Genomic DNA, 18,104 nt, shown 5'->3' with positions numbered 1-18,104 from the left:
GTTTCTGAGGCACTGAATGAATTTCTTTACTGGAATAATAATGTGCTGTCATCTTCTAAAGGCAAAGTAGCTGCCTTGTTTAGTTTGATTCTGACTGGAGATGGGCATCAACTGCTGACCCAGCAATTCATGCTCATCTCTAATTCTGACTATATTTTAACAACTTCTAAACAAAAGAAAGACCAGGCATCTGCTAGTCTTCCTGAGAAGAATATCGTACTTCTATAGTGCTAGCATTGCAAAGGATTATCTTTATGATGCACGTACTGGCCTTTCCGCAGCTTAACTACAAGAAATATATGACAAATTTAAGCCTTACACTCCTAATGTAATCAAGCACCTTTGCTTCCCCATCCCCAGCTGTAGCTTACATTTAAGCCCGATGTCTTGCATATGTGATACACTGTATATTTGTCCTATGCAGGGTGGTGAATTATGATGAAAAATCTTTTGCCATTGGAGTCCAGTTTTTGCTGATGAGATTGCTAGGTGAGTACCTACCTGAGGCTGCAATTCTAAATACATTTATAAGGGAGTAAGGATAGGCAAATCCATCAAGTTCAATTCCAAATTGTTTCTTATTTTTCTAACAATATGGGCAGAATTCTCCTGATGTTCTCAAATGGCATGTGTAACTTGTTCCAGCTAATTGTTGCTAATTGAAAAGGTGCCAAATAACAACTTGGTCATGCACCTGAGTGCACAATAGAAATGTAGCTTGGCATCCCATCAATTACTCACATAATGTTACACAAACCTTATGTAAAAACCAGTTGGAGTTGAGCATGTATTTGTCCTGTCCCACCAGGGAGATGAATTTGATATATACTTTTATGGATCCTTGCCTCTTAAAAAAAATCAGTGATATTGCAAAGTTTGTATATGTTTGCATTGTTGCTTTAATACACATATGCCTGTTCCATTGCACTTGGTTACATTGCAAATGAAATGCTGCTTAGCCCTAAAATTGTTCTCTGCTCCTCCCTCCCAGATATCTTGAACAGTAGCTTCCCAGATGCCTAAAACCCTAAGGCCATTTGAGTCCTTAGTTGTATACTTTTTGAAAACTGTTGTACAGTGGTGCCCCACATGGTGATGATAATCCGTTCCGTGAAAATCGCTGTTTAGCGAAATCATCGTCATGCGAAAACCATTTCCCCATTGGAATGCATTGAAACCCATTTAATGTGTTCCAATGGGGAAAATACCTCCTCGTTTTGCAAAGATCGCCCATATGGCAGCCATTTTGCGAGTGCTAATCAACTGTTTTTAATCGCTGTCTTGCAAAAAACGGGCCCCCAAACACCCGTTTTTGCGAAGATCCACCGATCAGCTGTTTTAAATCATTCATCTTGTGAATAAACAGTCCGCGAAACATGGACCAAATCGTCGTTCAGCGAAATTCCCCCATAGAAATCACTGTTTTGCGAAGCAAAATGGCAGTCGCAAAACGTCGTCATCATGCAGATTCGTCAGTTTGAGGGGTAATCATCCTGCGAGGTACCACTGTATTTGCTTTGTGCCATTAAGTTGCTTCTGCCTTAAGGTGACCTTAATAGAATTTCTGAGGTATGTGAGATATTCAAGGAGTGGTTTTCTAGTGCAGACTCCCATCAGTGAGTTTCCATGGCTGAGCAAGGATCTGAACCCAAGTCTCCAGAATCCTAGTTCAACATTCTATCCACTACACACATTTTCCAGAATGTCTACTTATTAGGATGCTGCCATTGCACCAGAGAAAAAGAGAGGCCTCATAACAAACTTATGAAATACCCCAGTGCTCCCGAAAAGGGAATTAGGAGAGAAGCATTTGGATCCCATGATACTCCCAGTTACCATATTTTTTCATGTATACGACTATACTTTTGTCTAGAATCTTTAGAATAAAAATTGAGAGTCGTCTTATACACAGAAGTAAGCTGAGGAGAGAACAAAAACAAGTAGAAGGGAAAGCAGGGATCAAAGAGATCCCTTTCCCCCTACACTTGCTAAGTCCCACTTAGATTTCTTACTTTTGGTTAGAAAAGTGGGGGGGGCGTCTTATACACGGGGGTGTCTTATACACGGAAAAATACAGTAGATCTTTGGGAGTGTATTACAATTCAGCTCTTGCAACTGGGCTCAGGAGACATGAATGATTTTCTGATTTAAAGGAGATTTGTTTGTTTTGCTTGAGTCAAAACCAGTGGAAGCAAAAATTAAAAATGAATGTATAAGCTTTTATAGGAAGGTTGTGTAGCATAAATCCCTTTTAATTAAACAAATTGCCATTCCTAGATGTGAATTTAGAGGGTATCTTATTGTGAGCAGCCCCAGCCGCTGTATCCATAATGAGCCAGCAGGTACTGGTGATCAGTTAAGCTTTATTGGACTCAGCATACAAAGAAAAAAGAAAGAAAGAAAAAGCAATGTCTTTGTAGTCCTTTGCAGGATGGGGCCTCTAGCCCCAAACAGCAGGGATGGAATTGGTAGCTTTCTATCCTTCCAGTTCTTCCAGGGCTGAGAGAATATTCTGTCCCAGCTTCGAGGGAGTTACTTCACTCCCATGGCAACTTGTCTTGGCTGAAAGGTCCAGGCTGTTAAATAATCTTTGCCAGCCAAGTCCCCCAGCATGGCATCCAGCAAGCAGAAGAGGCTGTGCAGCACCGGCTGACCCTGGAAGCTTCTAGCTTTCAGCTTCCCTTCAGATAAGCCAGCAGTCCTCCGGAAATGCAGGCCTCTTAGAAGCTCCTTTCAGCGTCTCCCCCAGCAGACTATTTTCTCCCAAAACTCCCAAGCCTCCCAAATGTCCAGTTCCTCCTCCCCCTCTCCTTGCTTACTTTCCTCTATATCTACCTGAGCTGCAGCTACAGCTGTTTCTCTGGGGGAGGGTTTAGGGCCACCACCCTCGTCTGCTCCAGGTGTTTCCTTCATGGCCAACAACCCTTCTGCCCTTGCTGAGGGGGTTTGCCCACGCTAGCACTTAGCTCCTTCCCCCCCCCCAGCCGACTGTAGCTGGCTCATACTTATCAAGCATGAATTCTTCCCTAGAAATGACAGTGACTAAAGTGAGGTTATTATACTTTTGACTATATCGTAAGACTCACTGAGAGAGTAATGCTGGGAAAAGAGGAAGGCAGCAGGAAAAAAAAAAGACCAACTAGGCAGTAGATTGACCCAATAAAAGCAGCAACAGCCTTGAGTTTGCAAGACTTGAACAGGACTGTTAATCAAATGACCTTTTAAATCACTAATTTATAGAATCACAATAAATCCTAAGTACAGTGGTGCCCCGCATAGCGACATTAATCCGTTCCAGTATTAACGTCGCTATCCGGATTCTTCGCTATGTGGGGGGGAACCCATATTGGGGAAAAACTCACAGGTAAGCGAAGAATCCCCCATCCGGCTGCCATTTTCGCCGCCTCGGTAAGCGAGGTGCAAAAATGCTGCGGGTGGCAATTTTCCCCCAGCTGGGTGGCGCAGGCTTCGGAGCGACCGCTGGGGAAGCCTCCACCGCGGTCGCTCCGAAGCCTTCTCCCCCCCAGCTGGGCGGCGCTGCCTTCCGGTTAGCTGGTGGGGAAATGGGGCCTATGGGGAAAAATCGTAAAGCGATTTTTTCCCCATAGGAAACATCTCAATGCGATCGCTTTTGCGATCGCAAAATCCGCATCGCTATGCGGATTCGTCGTTAAATGGGGCGCTCATTATACGAGGCACCACTGTAAATTGAGAGAACTTAACAAAAAATATCAATTGATGTTTACAAGGGCAGAATAGAAGTGTCAAATTTCAAAAAAGTATGAAGCCATTGGGGGAAAATGTTTTCTCTCCCCTATTTTTGTTTAAGAAAACCTGAAATTTGGAAGAAAATTAAGATATATGCTATACTTATTATATATTAAATCTAAATATATTTTTTCTGCTGTAAAGCATTTCATTCATAACTCGTTTGGTATCTTTATGGAATTTAAAAGATATACATACCTTAGCTTATGAAAACAAAATTGGAAATATACCTTTAAGCCAAATAGAGAGTTGCAAACTGCTGCTCCCTCTGCTGCCTAAGCATATATATCTTATTTTTTTGCCGTTTGAAAAGCAGGGAGGAAATTAAAGCAGAAATAAGAAATGTTGTAATAAGCAAAATAGTATGTGTTATGTGGACAGAAGTATTTTCCTTCTGCAGTGATTGTATCTTTGAAACGAAAGCAAAAGACATTAGCTGAAGGTAAGCAGCAATCCATTAGCAATGAAACCACCTCCGTATGCTCCTTTCATGAAGGTGGAGGCACCTACTAGATGAAGAACGGCAATCTTGGATTAGAGTGTTCTGTATGTCTAAAGTACAGACAGGGATGGTCATTTTCTACTTCTGTGGGCTGTCTTACATGGTTGTAGTCATATGTGCAGCACCTGGCCTTCTGAATGAATAAAGCTTTGTCTTAAGAACTGTTTTAGTCTTTCCAAAAATACATATTTTAGTCCAGTTTTTTCTAAATTTTCCAATTTTATTTCCACTAGAAAAAAAAATGGAAAATAGGTTCTTGGGGGGAAATCAGATAAAAATTACAATGTTGTCCCTCTGAACCCACAAACCATTCAGAAATGTGTGTGCAAAACATTATACATGCAAATCAAATCATGTTGCTTCCCGCCTGACCAATAACCAAACAAAGGCTGACTAATTTGGCAAATGTGCATTGTGACAAGTTTATGCTAGAATGAACAGACAGCCTTTTTGTCTTTAGGAAGCTCTTGTATGTAACAATGACATGTTACATATATCATCTACGTAGTCTGGTGCTCACAGATTGAACGAGGACATTATGTATCAGATGTGACCCTGTGAGGCTCCTGGGTAGCCAAAATATAGTGTGATAGAGAAGAGGTGTGCTTTCACCTACAATTTTGAACCTTTCCAATCTCATTCTTTCTCTCCACCTTCTTTTTAAGCTTGGCTGCCAGCTCCTGCCCTTTTTGGCTTAATCATTGACTCCTCATGCATCTTATGGAGGAAGGGGTGCAATAAAGGTAGCGGATCCTGTGTTTACTATGACAACGATCTCTTCCGCAACAGGTAACACACCTAAGCAGTTTCCTTGAATTAGACGGGAAATTTTCTTGCCTGGGATACCAGAGGGTTCTTTCAAATCATGTTATTAACTACACTCTTTTTTGGCTAAATGTTTATCCCATTTCTCCAGTCCCTGGAGGTGTTTTTATGTGTACGTATTTTATCCTGTCCTCAGAGAGACCTTGCAGAGAAGATTTGCCTGATATTTTTGTGGCAGAGACATGTGTATTTGTGTGTGTGTGCAATCACAGAGTAATTGGCGAACTTTTTGGTCTTACGAACAGGGTGTAAAATTCCAACCATGCTGCAAGGGATGGCATTTGAGATCGCACACACACATTCAGATGACAATTGCAGCCTGAGTTTTGAAATAATCTCTGTAAAGAGACTTGGTGTGGACATCAACCATCAATTTTTTTAACTCTAATCTACAATTTTTCTGCACTATCCATGAAGTGATGGTGCTTAGCCTGATGAAGTGAAATCTTGTCCACAAAAGCTTGCAGTTTGTTTGATTGTTTTAGTGGTCTAACGCGAGGTATCGCCTATTCCTTCAGCGGTTTTGTCACTCTAGTTTGCAATCTCATATGAGAGTCTGCGACATTAAAAGAAATAACTTATTTTCATTCTGAACAACGCAAACCCCAATATTGGGACTCAAGAGTCAGCAAACAGACTCTCTATTCTGATTTCTTAGGTCCTCTCTCTTAGAGATGTAGTTACTCCCGCAAGTGACCTTTTTTTCAAATGAGGCTCATTGCTGCCTGAATCTGCATCTTGCCTTTCCTCTCCCACAGGCCTCCATGCTCTGATCCCTACTCTGATTGCTTCTATATGTTATGACATCATGCGGAGCCTTAGGGCTGTGATTTTTTTTAAAAAAAAATCTCTGAACCTAAGAACTATTGAGTGACTATTCCATGGAACAGTTTATGGAAGACTCAATTATACAGGTTCCTGAGGCTATGTGCGTGAATACATCTCTTGGCAGCCTCTTGCATCAATTTGGGAATTTCAAAGTTTTTGCTTCATTCTATTTTATTTTGGGGGGGAAATCCTGTTTGAAGGACTTGCTGTGGCTCTGATCTGGGGCCAGACTGGCGAGCCTAGGAATTCCCCCTGAGCCCACACCCAACAAAACCTTACACGTCAGGTTGCTATTAGATGTCTCCAGCAGATATTAGCTAGCTCTGATACCGTAGTTGTGGAAACAGATATCTCTGGATCAGCAGCAGCCAAAAGAGGGACACTGGCCTTGTGTTTCACCCAGAGGGATAGTAAAAAAGACCAATCTTTTAGGCACACCATTCTTTTACACGGGGGGTTGCTGACACAAAAGAGTATTTTAAATAAATTGATTGGTTCATGAATGTGTGTGCAATGCTGGATACAAGCAGAATGTTCTGTGAACTGGCTCTGCTGAAAATAATTGTAATCTGAAGGACTGTTTCCTGGTCATAAGAAACCATTGCAGTGATTAATCAAGAGTCGCTATTCTTCCACTCCCTTGGCCACACTGGGCAGGAGAAGGGTGGTTAGTGTGGGAGAAGACACAGTCCAGTGCATGACTGGGAGAAGAAAGGATCTCTCCCCTCAGTTCCCAAATTCCACAGCCTTCGTTGTGGGAGGCATGCTGCTGTAGTGCTCTGCATTGGCAAACCTGCGTAAGCAAAATACAAACACACTATTAATCAGATAGCTGTAAAATTGTTTGACCTCAGTGTGGAGAAACAAGAGATAGATTGTACCTGTTCAGGCTTTCCTCTGACATCTGTCCCAAAGCCAGTAAGAAATCCTTGCCTGCTGGTCTTGACCCAAGCCTGTCTGATCTAGCTGGCAAAAAGCGCTAGGAATGCTTGTTTGAGCTCCTATCCCACAGGCCCGGCCCCCTGTATTAATGTCATGTGGATGGTGTGAGGTTTTCTCCCACTGAATCCATGCAGCCAGGTAGGGCTTTCATTCCTGACGGTTGTTCCACACAGTGGCCCAGAATACAGACCACAGAGTCACAGCAATAGACAATAGGATCCTTAGTTCCATGAACATTTTGCAACATTCCTGCAACATTTCTTTATTACCACACCTACCTCTCTTTTAGGAAGACAGTCAGGTCTTCAGCAAAGTCAGAAACCTCAGACCTCTGAGCAAATAACACACTTCTAATATGGTGATGCTTTTCAGGATTTTCCAGGTAGAGAATACTCAGAAGTGGTTTACCCTTCCCTTCTTCTGGGGTGGATCAGAGACTATGCAGCTTGCCCAAGGTCACACAGGCTGGCTCTGCTCATAGGAGGCACAGTAGGGAATCAAAATCCCAACCTCTGGCTCCACAGCCAGATACCTAAACCACTGAGCTATCCCAACAGTTAATATACCTCTAAGGAGATAAAAATATAGGGTACTGTATATGTATCCTTTCTACTTTCAGAGATATTTTCCACATAGTGTACTGGACAGCCTAGGCCCTACTTTCTAGGAGAAGGCTGTACCTCCGTGGCCCCCAGGAAGAGTGGAGGGTTATCTAAGGAGGAGTTGGGGAGAGAGGTCAGGCCAGGAAAGACAGGGAAAGCCCATGCAGTTATCAAGTGATCAAAATTTGTGGTGATGGCTTGTCATGAAAACTTGAAAAGTTCCTGTCAAAATTGCCTGTAAAAATGGCTTTAAAGGTAACTTTTAAAAACCACTTAAAACATTGCTTGTTACATAACTGCATTCTTATTCATATATCCCTTTTGATATTGTCCTTTTTACCAAAAACACAACCCTGTAACTTTGAGATTTGTCAACACATTCCTTTTCAGGCTCCATTTGTGAGGAGAAAGTACTGAGGAGAGCCTTGTATGCTACCTTACAATGATTGGGGGGGAAAGAGAAATATGAATGGAAGGCAAGATCCCCTCTCAGTGGCCTTATTACTAGAAATGGGGACAAATTTAAAAATGAATCAGGATATTCAACAAATATCCCTGATTCATCAAATATTCATTGCTTCATATTCTTGGAGTCCAGAGACCCTGACAAATACGAAGCAACAAATGTAACCTTTTTATATTTCTCTTTTCATTCTCTATTTTGGTGCTTTGTCCCCATTTCTACTTCATACCATCCCAGTTGCATCTGGCTTCTTCCAAAGTCTCATTCCAAAACCAAAGTGTTGGTACTTTTCAGTTTATTGTTTCTTTGATGGAAGTTTTTCCATGTCTTCGTTTTTCCTTTCTGCCAAACAAGAAACACCTTAAAGTATTGTGCAAATTTGTCTAGTTTAGAATCATGAGCCACAGATGAATGGAAACAGTTAAATGAGTGTAGAGGGTGGGGGGACAAAAAGGGATATAAGCGGCACACATAGTGAAGCTTCAAAATGACAGTAGGCTTAACAACAAAGCCAATGAGATTTTAAAGTGTTGATTACAGTTTGCTGATAGGTAGAGTGATTTAAGTGTGTACTAGCATGTGTACTTTGGAAGTACAAAGATTTCTATTTCAATATTTTTTTCCTGAATCAACTTGTAATTTTGAAATCAAAATCAAAGTTTTGCCAACGTAAATAATCTTTGTTTATATAAAAAAACTTCAGGGAAAGCTACGTAGCTTAAAGGGAGAGATTGCCAGCAAGCCTTAATCATTCTTTTCTTTTCTCTTGGCAGGTACTTAGGTCTCCAAGTGGGTTACAAAATAGTTGGCATTCTCATTTTAAGTTTCATCAGCTGGAGGGTGACAAAGAACAAGGAATACAATGTGCAAGAGAAAGCGGCTGGTCTAGTGTAGCTCTCCATTACAAGAAGATCCATCTCAAGGGCCATTTTGTACCATGCCTTATATTTACTTAACAGTACATAGCCTGTGTGACTTCTTTTCTTCTTTTACAATATGGAAACCATTTCATATTAGCAGCTGAATGTTAAGCTGCTTCATTATCAGCTTCTGCGGAGCGCCATCTGGCTAAACAGACTTGTCTATGATGGTAAATGAAGAACAAGCTGGACTCCCAGTGACCAAGCACCTGAACAGTGTTAAAAGAACCAGTGTGTAGGCTTGCCGTGAAATTTTCCATGGAGCTAGGAAAGAGGTGCCCAGCAGGGGTACAACAAGGAAGATGTCTTTCAGATGGCTTTTCCATTTTCTCCACCATCCTGGCATGCCCAAGAAGTGGCTGTTTCTTCTGATTTCTAAACAGATAGGTCAGACAGAAGAACGGCACACGTACCTCTTGAGAAACATCCGCATTCTGTGGATGGTGAAATGGAATCTGTTACAGTTAAAAGAACCACGTGAATGACTCAGACGTTGCTGAGGAGGGAGCCATTCCATTTGCCAATGGCTGAGGCCTCAAGTGTGTTGCATTATGGTAAGACTGGCCAAAGCCAGTGAATGGCAGTCTTGTCTTCCCTGGATATTTTCGACTAGAACTCTCTGAGTCCCTGGCCACTGGGAATGTTGTCTTGGGCTTATGGGAGTTGGTTTCCAATGCTGCCTTTCCCCCAATCCAAGGCATGGAACCAGGGAGGAAGGGGTTTATAACTTGTCTCAGCCTGCCCCCACTTTTGTGCCTTCTTCATCACTACACAGGTCAAATTGGACCTAAATTCCGGTCAGTGTATAAAGTGAGTTGTTTATGATATATTCCATTTTAAGTAAAAGCAATTTTTTCCAATTTGTTCATGCTTCTTATTGATTTTCTTTGAAGGATTCAACTCACCAATACTCTCATTGCCTCTGGACCTTCTCGTTGCTATAGTGACATCATATCTAATTCTGGGATGCATTGAATGCAGCTGATCAAAATTTGCATTCAGCGAATCTCCTCTACAATAGATTGGGTCGTTGCAAAGTAAAGAAACTGCATCATCAGGGCTATATCAATGAAAGGGCCTCATTTTCAGTTTGGTGTTCTTTTTAAATTTAAAAAAAAAATTACAAGATTTTAAAAATTATTATTTAAAAGAATTTGGAAAGAGAGCTGGAGGGTGGGAAAAGAAGCTTTTTAAAGCTGAAAGGATGAACCGTACTTTAAAAAGATGTGCTTTGATTTATGATGAATTAGATGGGCTGAAATTTGGCTTTATAAATCAATGTGCCACTGGCTTCACTGTTACTGTACCCTAAGAGAGCCCCTGTGGCACAGTAGTTCAGGTATCAAAACAGCGCTTGGGAAATCTGTGTTCTAGTCCCCATTGAGCCATAACACTCACTGGTTCACTTTAGAAAAGTCTTAGTTTTTAAGTCTCACCTACCTCATCAGATCATTGTGTGGTTAAAGTGGGCAGTGGAGATCCATGACTTGAGCTCATTTGAAGAAAAATAGAACATAACACAAGAATTAATAAGTGGCAAGTGGAAAAATTAGATTGCAAGTGTTCCCAGCCTCTCCTAGCATGGTCTTTCATACCAGCTGAATGCAACGCCCATCATCCCCAGCCCATAGTACCATTAGAGGGCACCAGAACAGGGAACGCTGCTGTACGCTGTGCACATAAATACTCAAGGGAAGACTGAGAAATGTAAGGCTTTTCAGCAGAATTGAGAGATTACTAACAAATGCAGATCTAGTAGGAAGAGCCTTGGTAGAAAACGAACTTTGTGCATAGTAAGCAAACCTTAAGGGATGATTTACACTGTGATGAATTTTCTGTGTGTATTCATATGGTAGAGGAAGTTCCATAAGATTTTTAAACTGTTCTTTGATTGCTACATGGAGTATAGAGCCAGACTACATGGCTTACAGGACCAACACCCCTCACCCCAGCTCTGTGAAATTAAGCAAGCAGCAGTTTTGTGTTGTCTGAAAATCACCTCTTAAGGCAGGGGTGGGCAAATTGCAGCCTTTGAGGTGATACTGGGCTGCAACTTCCATTATCTGTTGCTTCAGGTTGTCCTGACTAGGGCTAATGGGAGCTGCAGTCTTAAAAGTGCTTGCCTTCTAGTCAAATTATTCATGCAGCTGTTAATTGCAAGCCCATTCATATTTTCCACCTTCTTGTGAGCCTAGTTTAGAGGCATCAGAAGAAGGTTTTAGTGCCACCTAGTGTCACTTTGATTTATTCAGTTAAAAAAGAACCCTCCAGTTTATGAATGTGGAATATTATTATCCTTTTGCATCCATGATTCAGAATACCAGGAAATAGCCTGATATTGCTGCACAACATTGTGCCCACATTGCCAACAACAAGAAAGATGTCAAACGTTACAAAGCACAGGGCATTCTGAATGTTGACGACACCTATGTCAGTAGCTTAGATGGTCTAAGATTGTGCTCAGTACCATTCACAAAGAGACAAAGCAGGGAAAATGCCAGAACCTGATTCCTTTTCACTTGGGCTTACTTCAGGCACAGCAACTGAATACTAGTTTTCACACTGTTGAAAAATTATTAAACCACTAAAAGAAATGAAACTACTAAGTCAAAACATGGCAACAGTTCGCCTTTCTAAGTACATGAGGTAGTAATTCAACAGGAAGCAAATTCCAGATTGATTTTTATGAACAGGACAAAATGAGTGTGTTGTGTGTTGGAGAATACTGGAGTTTCACTTACCGGTGGTGCTGATGAAATTCTTTTGTTCATAGAGAACTGGATTGCCTCTCCTGCTCTATGACTATGCCAACAAACTGGATACAATCAAGCTGAGGGCTCTGTTCCTCTAACTCTCTTCTTCCATATTTATTTCTAAATTTTCCATACAAACTTCTGCATCACTCTCTCCATTGAGAAAGTCACCTTTACATCACCATACCATCACTGACTAGAGCTTACACAAGGGTGTCTTCCACCCAGCTGATCTAAATTAAAAAACATTCTGAAAAATTAACATTTTTAATTTTTAAAAAATCTATTTTGCTCAGAAAATGTAGGAACATTTTACTTTATGCAGAAATCGTTGTCCTTAGCACAAAACAATGTTTTAAAGACATATATAAGTTTTTCATGCAAAAACATTTTTTCAGATGCTGCTTTTAAGAATTGGCGGTCTTTTTGTACTCTTGAAGGAGAGAAAATTATTGCAGTAATTGATCATGTTTTGCACATTGTCTCATGAGGACATGCTTTTTTCAATGAGAACAAAAAAAATCACATCTTAGGGTAAGCTCTATTGAATACAGTGGGTTATATGAATTGACATGTTTAGGAATGGGCTAATTTGTACCTGCAGTGGAACAGATATCTGTCAGAAAGTCGTATTTATGGGCAGGGCATTGATTTACCTCTTCTTTACTGGGAGACAGAACACTTCTGGATGGCCATTATCTGGTGTTGCCAGCTAAACAAAATTGCACAGGTCTTCCTGGCTTTTCCTCAATAGATTTTTGGTGAAAGGAAAAAGATGCATGAAGCAGCAGGAAAATACAAGTGATGTGGAAAAGTGCATCATCTGAACTTTCTGTAAAATTCTGTGAATGAGAATGTAAAGATAAAAAACCTTGTTAGGAAAAATGAAGGAGATTTCACACAAAAGGTCGACTTGGCTGCCTCTCCTGACCAAAAAGGAGGCAGAAAATAGCAATGTGTGTACACACATATACATCCATAAGGCCAATTCCAATACGGTCTGGAGGTTTTTGAGGGCCTTGGATGAGGCACTCTCAATGGACTCTCCTAAGTAAATCTATATTCTCACTGCCATGGTCACCAGCTGCTGCTGTCCTGTGTCCTATTTTCTTTTTATTACCTCAGTGGTAGAAAGCCCTGTGATCAAGCAGGTAGTGGTATCCCTTTCTCCTCCCTACCAATATAGTCAGGGATGACACGAATGACAGATGGACAAATAGGGTTCAGTGGTGAGGAGGTCTTGTCTGAGGGGGCCTTAGCAGTGGAATCCTGTGGAATGTGAGGCCATGCTGACTTCCGATGCTATCTCAGGCAATTTCTACCATGCAGTTTTTCTGGTCTCTCCATTTCAACACCTAGAGATCTTATACAGGCCAAAATCTTATGACAAAATGCCTTGAATAATAACTCAGGTTTCACAATTTGCTAGCTTCCAGTTGTATGCCCCACTGAACAACTAGAAGATAATAGGGCATACACTAGTCTTCTGACATACTGACTCTAATTGGTTGTATGACTGCTGTTATACACTCAAATAATGGAATAGGGTTCTGACCCGTTTGTCTGTGTCTCATCTTCATCCCAAACTGAAATTATAATACATAAATAGGGGTTCCAGGTCACCAGGCTCCCTTTCTATGAGACAGTGGGGCCAAAATCTGAGATCAGTTAGTGGATTTTTGTGATGACATGAGAATAGGCCCTTGTGTAGCAATTGCAAAATACTACATAAGGAACGGTGAGCCTGTATAGATTCCCTGCACTAATATCCAAAGCCAATATTATGTGCCCTATACTCTCATACCATTTAGGAGTGTAGAAGCGATACAGGTAGTCAAACATTAAAGCCAACACAGACACAAACACACACCTTCTCTTCCAGCATGGCTCACACTGAGATGTGTGTCCCCTGCTGGAGGCCAATAAAAGCGCAGCCATCCCCTAAGGCTTTAGCTAGGGCCCTGAAAAAGGCAATCTTAGTCCCAGAGCAACACATGGAATGTTGAGAAAAAACCAACCTAGTGTAGGTGTCTCCCTCTACTAGCTGATTCTTTGCACAGAAGGCTATTGTACTGCTGTATTATTGTATCATTTCTTCTCTCATGAACCTGTACAGCTGCTTTATTTTAAGAGAGACTGTTTAATTTAATTTAACCTAATTGCCATTCCAGTGTCCCCCAAGACAACTGGGGGCATCTGTACCGATAGCTTGCAGAGCGCCCTCTTTTTGCACCTCTCTGACCTTTTCTATTGCCCACCCCCATCAGCTATGCAGTGGAACACCTAGCCCTTTCCTCCAGCACAGGAGGAAAGCCAGGGAAGGCTCAGGAGCAACAGCTGGGAGGGGGGTATCATAGCTGCCAGCAGCGTCTTTCCTCCCCCTCAAGGCTGGTTATCCCATTCTTCTTGGTCAGGAGTTCCATAATATCTTTTCAAAATACTGTAATCTGCCAATAGCCTGGTAGCTTTGTTCAAGACCTGCATGTCTTCCAAATCAGTTATACATTTTCATGCCTGCAGCGGAAAATCTCTCATCACCAAAGCTTAGAAACTTCACATTTTTGTACTACAACTTCCAGAATCCCCTCACCAACACAGAGATTGGCTGGGGGAGTTGGGCAATTGCAGTCACACACACACACACACACACACACACACACACACAGAGAGAGAGAGAGAGAGAGAGAGAGAGAGTCTAATACTTTTTGTTGTGAGGCAATACACATTAGTCCTGCCCGTTCTTGTTTACACACAGAGATGGATTTGTTGCCATTTTTAGTGCCCTATTACAAACAATGCAGTACGGCACTAAAAATTTGCCAATTGCTTACATGCAATCCTTCTCCATCACTTCCACACACAAATAACAACAGCTTTCTGCAAATCATGGCTATTTTATGGTCAGAGCTTAAGGCAGGAGTGAGTCACTGATGCCACCTGAGGAGCCTGTAAAGCTTTCAAATTAATCTGTGGAGCAACCAGAGGGAGAAAAGGTAGTGGGGCAGGTGAGCAATGGAAAAGGGCAGAGTGGTGCAAGAGGAGGGCGCTCTGCAAGCTCTCAGTGCAGAGCTCTTGCAAGAAGGAGGACAATGAAGGAGAGGGAGCAACAGGCAGTATTTTGGAAGGAGGGGAAGCCTTCGCAAGCCATCTTTCTGGACATCTGGAAGAAACAACATGAGACTTTCCTATGTCTTCTGGGAAAGAAGGAAGAAGAGGAAGAATGAGAAAGGTGAGCCAAAAATAGTTAAATGGGGGTAGAAGGAAGAGAAAAAGAAAGGAATGATACAGGGAGAAAAGGAGTAGATGAAAGACTTTTTTTAAAAAGTGAAAGGCTGGCCCCATCTATTATTAGCTCAAGTTTTTTCCATAAGCACAACACCAAGCCCCAGATCAGATCATCCCAAAGAAAATGTTGCATCAGCAGAAAACAATGGGTGGCCACTGAGTGAAACAGGTAGTAACCAAGGAACTAACTTTAGGTCCAAGCTAGCTGTGACATTAATTTTTTTGGATGTATTCTGTGGATGTATTTTGAAAAGGAAGAGGCAAACAAGTTCACATTGCAAATATCCGCTGACTACTGGAGTGCATCAAAGAGTATCAGAAGAAGATCAGTCTATGCTTTATAGACTACAGCAAAGCTTTTGACTGTGTGGATCAGAAGAAACTATGGATTATTCTGAAATTGTCCTGATGCCTAAGTTGTACTGTGGACAAGAATCTACCATTAGGACAAAATATGGAAAGACAGAATGGTTTCCTATAGGCAAAGGTATCAGACAAGGATGCATTTTATTCCCTTATCTATTCAATCTTTAGGCAAAACATATCATACAGAAGGCCAGACTAGATTCAGATGACGGAGGTGAAAGGTGGTGGAAGAAACATCAATAATTTAAGATATGCAGATGATATCTTACTGCCAAAAAACACTTACAACTAGAAATGACTTTTAGTAAAAATAAAAAAAAGTGCTACAGCAGGACTGCAGCTGAACATCAATAAGACAAAAAATTGTGACTACAGAGGAAATGCACAACTTTGATGTTGACAATGAAGAAATTGAAGTGGTTAGACATTTTGTATACCTTTATTCAATCATCAATCCAACCAGAGATGGCAGCCAAGAAATCAAAAGAAAACTAAGACTTCGAAGGGCAGCAATGAAGGAACTAGAGAAAAGATCATCAAGTTTATGGATGTGTCACTTGAGACTAAGGACAAAATCACTCATACTTATTTCCAGTCATAATATATGGGTATGAAAGCTGACAGGAAAAAAATTTAGAGAATTGAAATGGGATGCTGGAGGAGAGCTTTGTGGATACCTTGGACTGCCAGTCACTCTCTCTCCACCTGACCTACCCCACAGGCTTGTCAAAACATTAAAGTAAGGAGGCAAAAAGCCATGTATACTCCTATGAATCCAACAAAGGCAGGCTATAAATTCATCTACTAAATAGATAGAAAGAAATGCATACGAACACACACACACCATCTTCTTAGAGCTTGAGTTTAATTTAGTAAGTTGCTGCATAGGGACATTCAAGCCATAATTAATATCTAAGGCAGGCTGGTACTTTCACTATCCTTTGAAGCAAAATGTGAATGCTTGAGATTAAATAGCCTTTGAGTTTTATGCAGCCCCACATGTCTAGAACTCTTTTATTGGATTCTCCTTTCAAGCTCCAGTAGATGGCATTGCCCTTCACATCCCAAAGGCAGAGTTTTTGTTTATTCCATGTCACAAGAGGGTTTTTTTTTTTAAAAGGTGGGTTTTTTTCTAGGCATATATTTATAACCAATCACCCTAGCTCTGTTAACCTTATTTGCATTTACTAGTCTCTGTCCAATTTTTACCAGCTGTTTCTCCTTGTTCGCAGTCATGAACATCCACTATTATGGCTTTTTGCTGCAGCGCAATAGAAATAAAATTACAGAGGGAACTGACTGTCAGCCAGCAACAGTTTATATCCAATTGCTATTCATTGACAGATGCTGGTGGCTCTTTTTCTCTTCTTTTCAAGCATCAGAGGTAGCAAATTTCAGAAACCTATTGTTCAGAATCACAGTTATTTATATCAGGGGAGAAGAAACAGTGCCCTCCAAATGCAATGGACTAACACTCCCATGATCCTTTTTTTAAAAACTATTTTATTGTTACTCATACATATAAAACATACAAAACAACAAAGACAACAAAAGACAAGAAAAACTAAACATCCATACTACATATATAGATCAGAGATTTCACCATTGTCTAGGTAATCTAATATCATCAAAGCACTGGTTCACCACAATCATTTCTTCCCCTCAGTTTCTGTCTGTTTCTGGATCCAATTGTACATCAGCTTCCAGCTTTCTTTTACAAAGTATCTCGATTGATCCAGTATTGCCTCTAAAAGCATATCTAGTTCTGCAATATCATGTAGCTTCTTTAATAGCTCCTCCATCATTGGTATTTCTCCATTCTTCCATTTTTGGGCCCAGAATAACCTGGCTGCTATGTATATATACAGTAGACCATATTTTAATTTTTTTATGAATGATCTGTGGCATTATATTCAATAACAACATTTCAGGTTTAAAACTTAGTTTTTGCTGGACAATTTCTTGTGACATTTCCCAAACCTGTAACCATTTTTTAAATTTTTTTTTGCTTTTTCACATGACCACACTCCCATGATCTTTGACCGTGGTCCATGCTAATTAAAGCAGATGGAAGCTGGAGTCCAGTAATATCTGCATGGCCCTCAGATTGCTAAAGCTAAAACCATACTTGAACGGTCATCCTCTGGAAACAAATCTGATGGAATGGTTGACCTTCTGTAATCCCAAAAGTGTTCCATAGAAAGAGAACATTCCCGCAGCAGCTGCTTCTCACATCATTTCTGTACTGATGGGGAAAACACAAGCCTGGTCAAAATTATTTCTCTAAAGTGTACAAAGAAGTGGTACAGCTCAGTGGCTTGCCTAGTTGAGGAGCCATGGATTGGAAGCTTGGATCTCCCTTGTGTCTCCTGGGAGAGGGGGCAGCCGAGATCACCCAGAGCATGTGTGGCTGATGGATGGCATTATGTGACCTGCCACTTGTCTGCCCTTAGACAGGCCGCCCAGTCCTACAGCACCACAAGAAGGAGAGACAGAAAGACCAATTCTGAGTATTCAATGCCCAGACATCCGTGGAAGGTTTATTATAAGTCACAAACAACTTGACAAAAACACTAAGCATTGCAGGATCCCTTCCAGGATCTAGATTTGGCAACCTTGTATATCAGAATGTCTGAGTAAGGAAACATTGGTAAGTAAATGTCAAATATGAAAATAACACAGAACTTAAGCAAAAAGCCTTCTCAGTTGCGGCTCCCAGACTCTGGAATTCCCCTCCCACAGGAGGCCAGGCTGGCCCTATCTTTGCTGTCTTTCCCCAAGCAGGTGAAGACGTTTCTCTTAGCGATTGGCTGTCTAAGAGGGGTTTTTTAATTGGGATGGTTAGTATAT

The 18,104-nt window shown here is 41.2% G+C and overlaps 2 protein-coding genes across 3 annotated transcripts in view; both read left to right on the top strand.

Annotated features, from left to right (window-relative positions):
- The window catches only part of SLCO2A1 (solute carrier organic anion transporter family member 2A1), a 77,520-nt gene extending 67,810 nt beyond the window's left edge, over positions 1–9,710 (top strand). For both annotated transcript variants that reach the window (XM_020786395.3, XM_078389286.1), the window contains 3 exons: positions 425–489; positions 4,936–5,059; positions 8,704–9,710. In XM_020786395.3, the coding sequence (XP_020642054.3) occupies positions 425–489; positions 4,936–5,059; positions 8,704–8,824 (310 nt within the window). In that variant the 3' untranslated portion in view covers positions 8,825–9,710. The remainder of the gene's footprint in view (positions 1–424; positions 490–4,935; positions 5,060–8,703) is intronic.
- LOC144587851 (uncharacterized) overlaps positions 1–18,104 on the top strand; it is a 462,829-nt gene that overhangs the window by 223,699 nt on the left and 221,026 nt on the right. The window lies entirely within an intron of this gene.

Source organism: Pogona vitticeps, chromosome 3 (assembly GCF_051106095.1).
Source record: "Pogona vitticeps strain Pit_001003342236 chromosome 3, PviZW2.1, whole genome shotgun sequence".
Lineage (NCBI taxonomy): Eukaryota > Metazoa > Chordata > Lepidosauria > Squamata > Agamidae > Pogona > Pogona vitticeps.
Note: the sequence above shows the minus strand (reverse complement) of the source record. Positions and strands in the feature narration are given on the sequence as shown.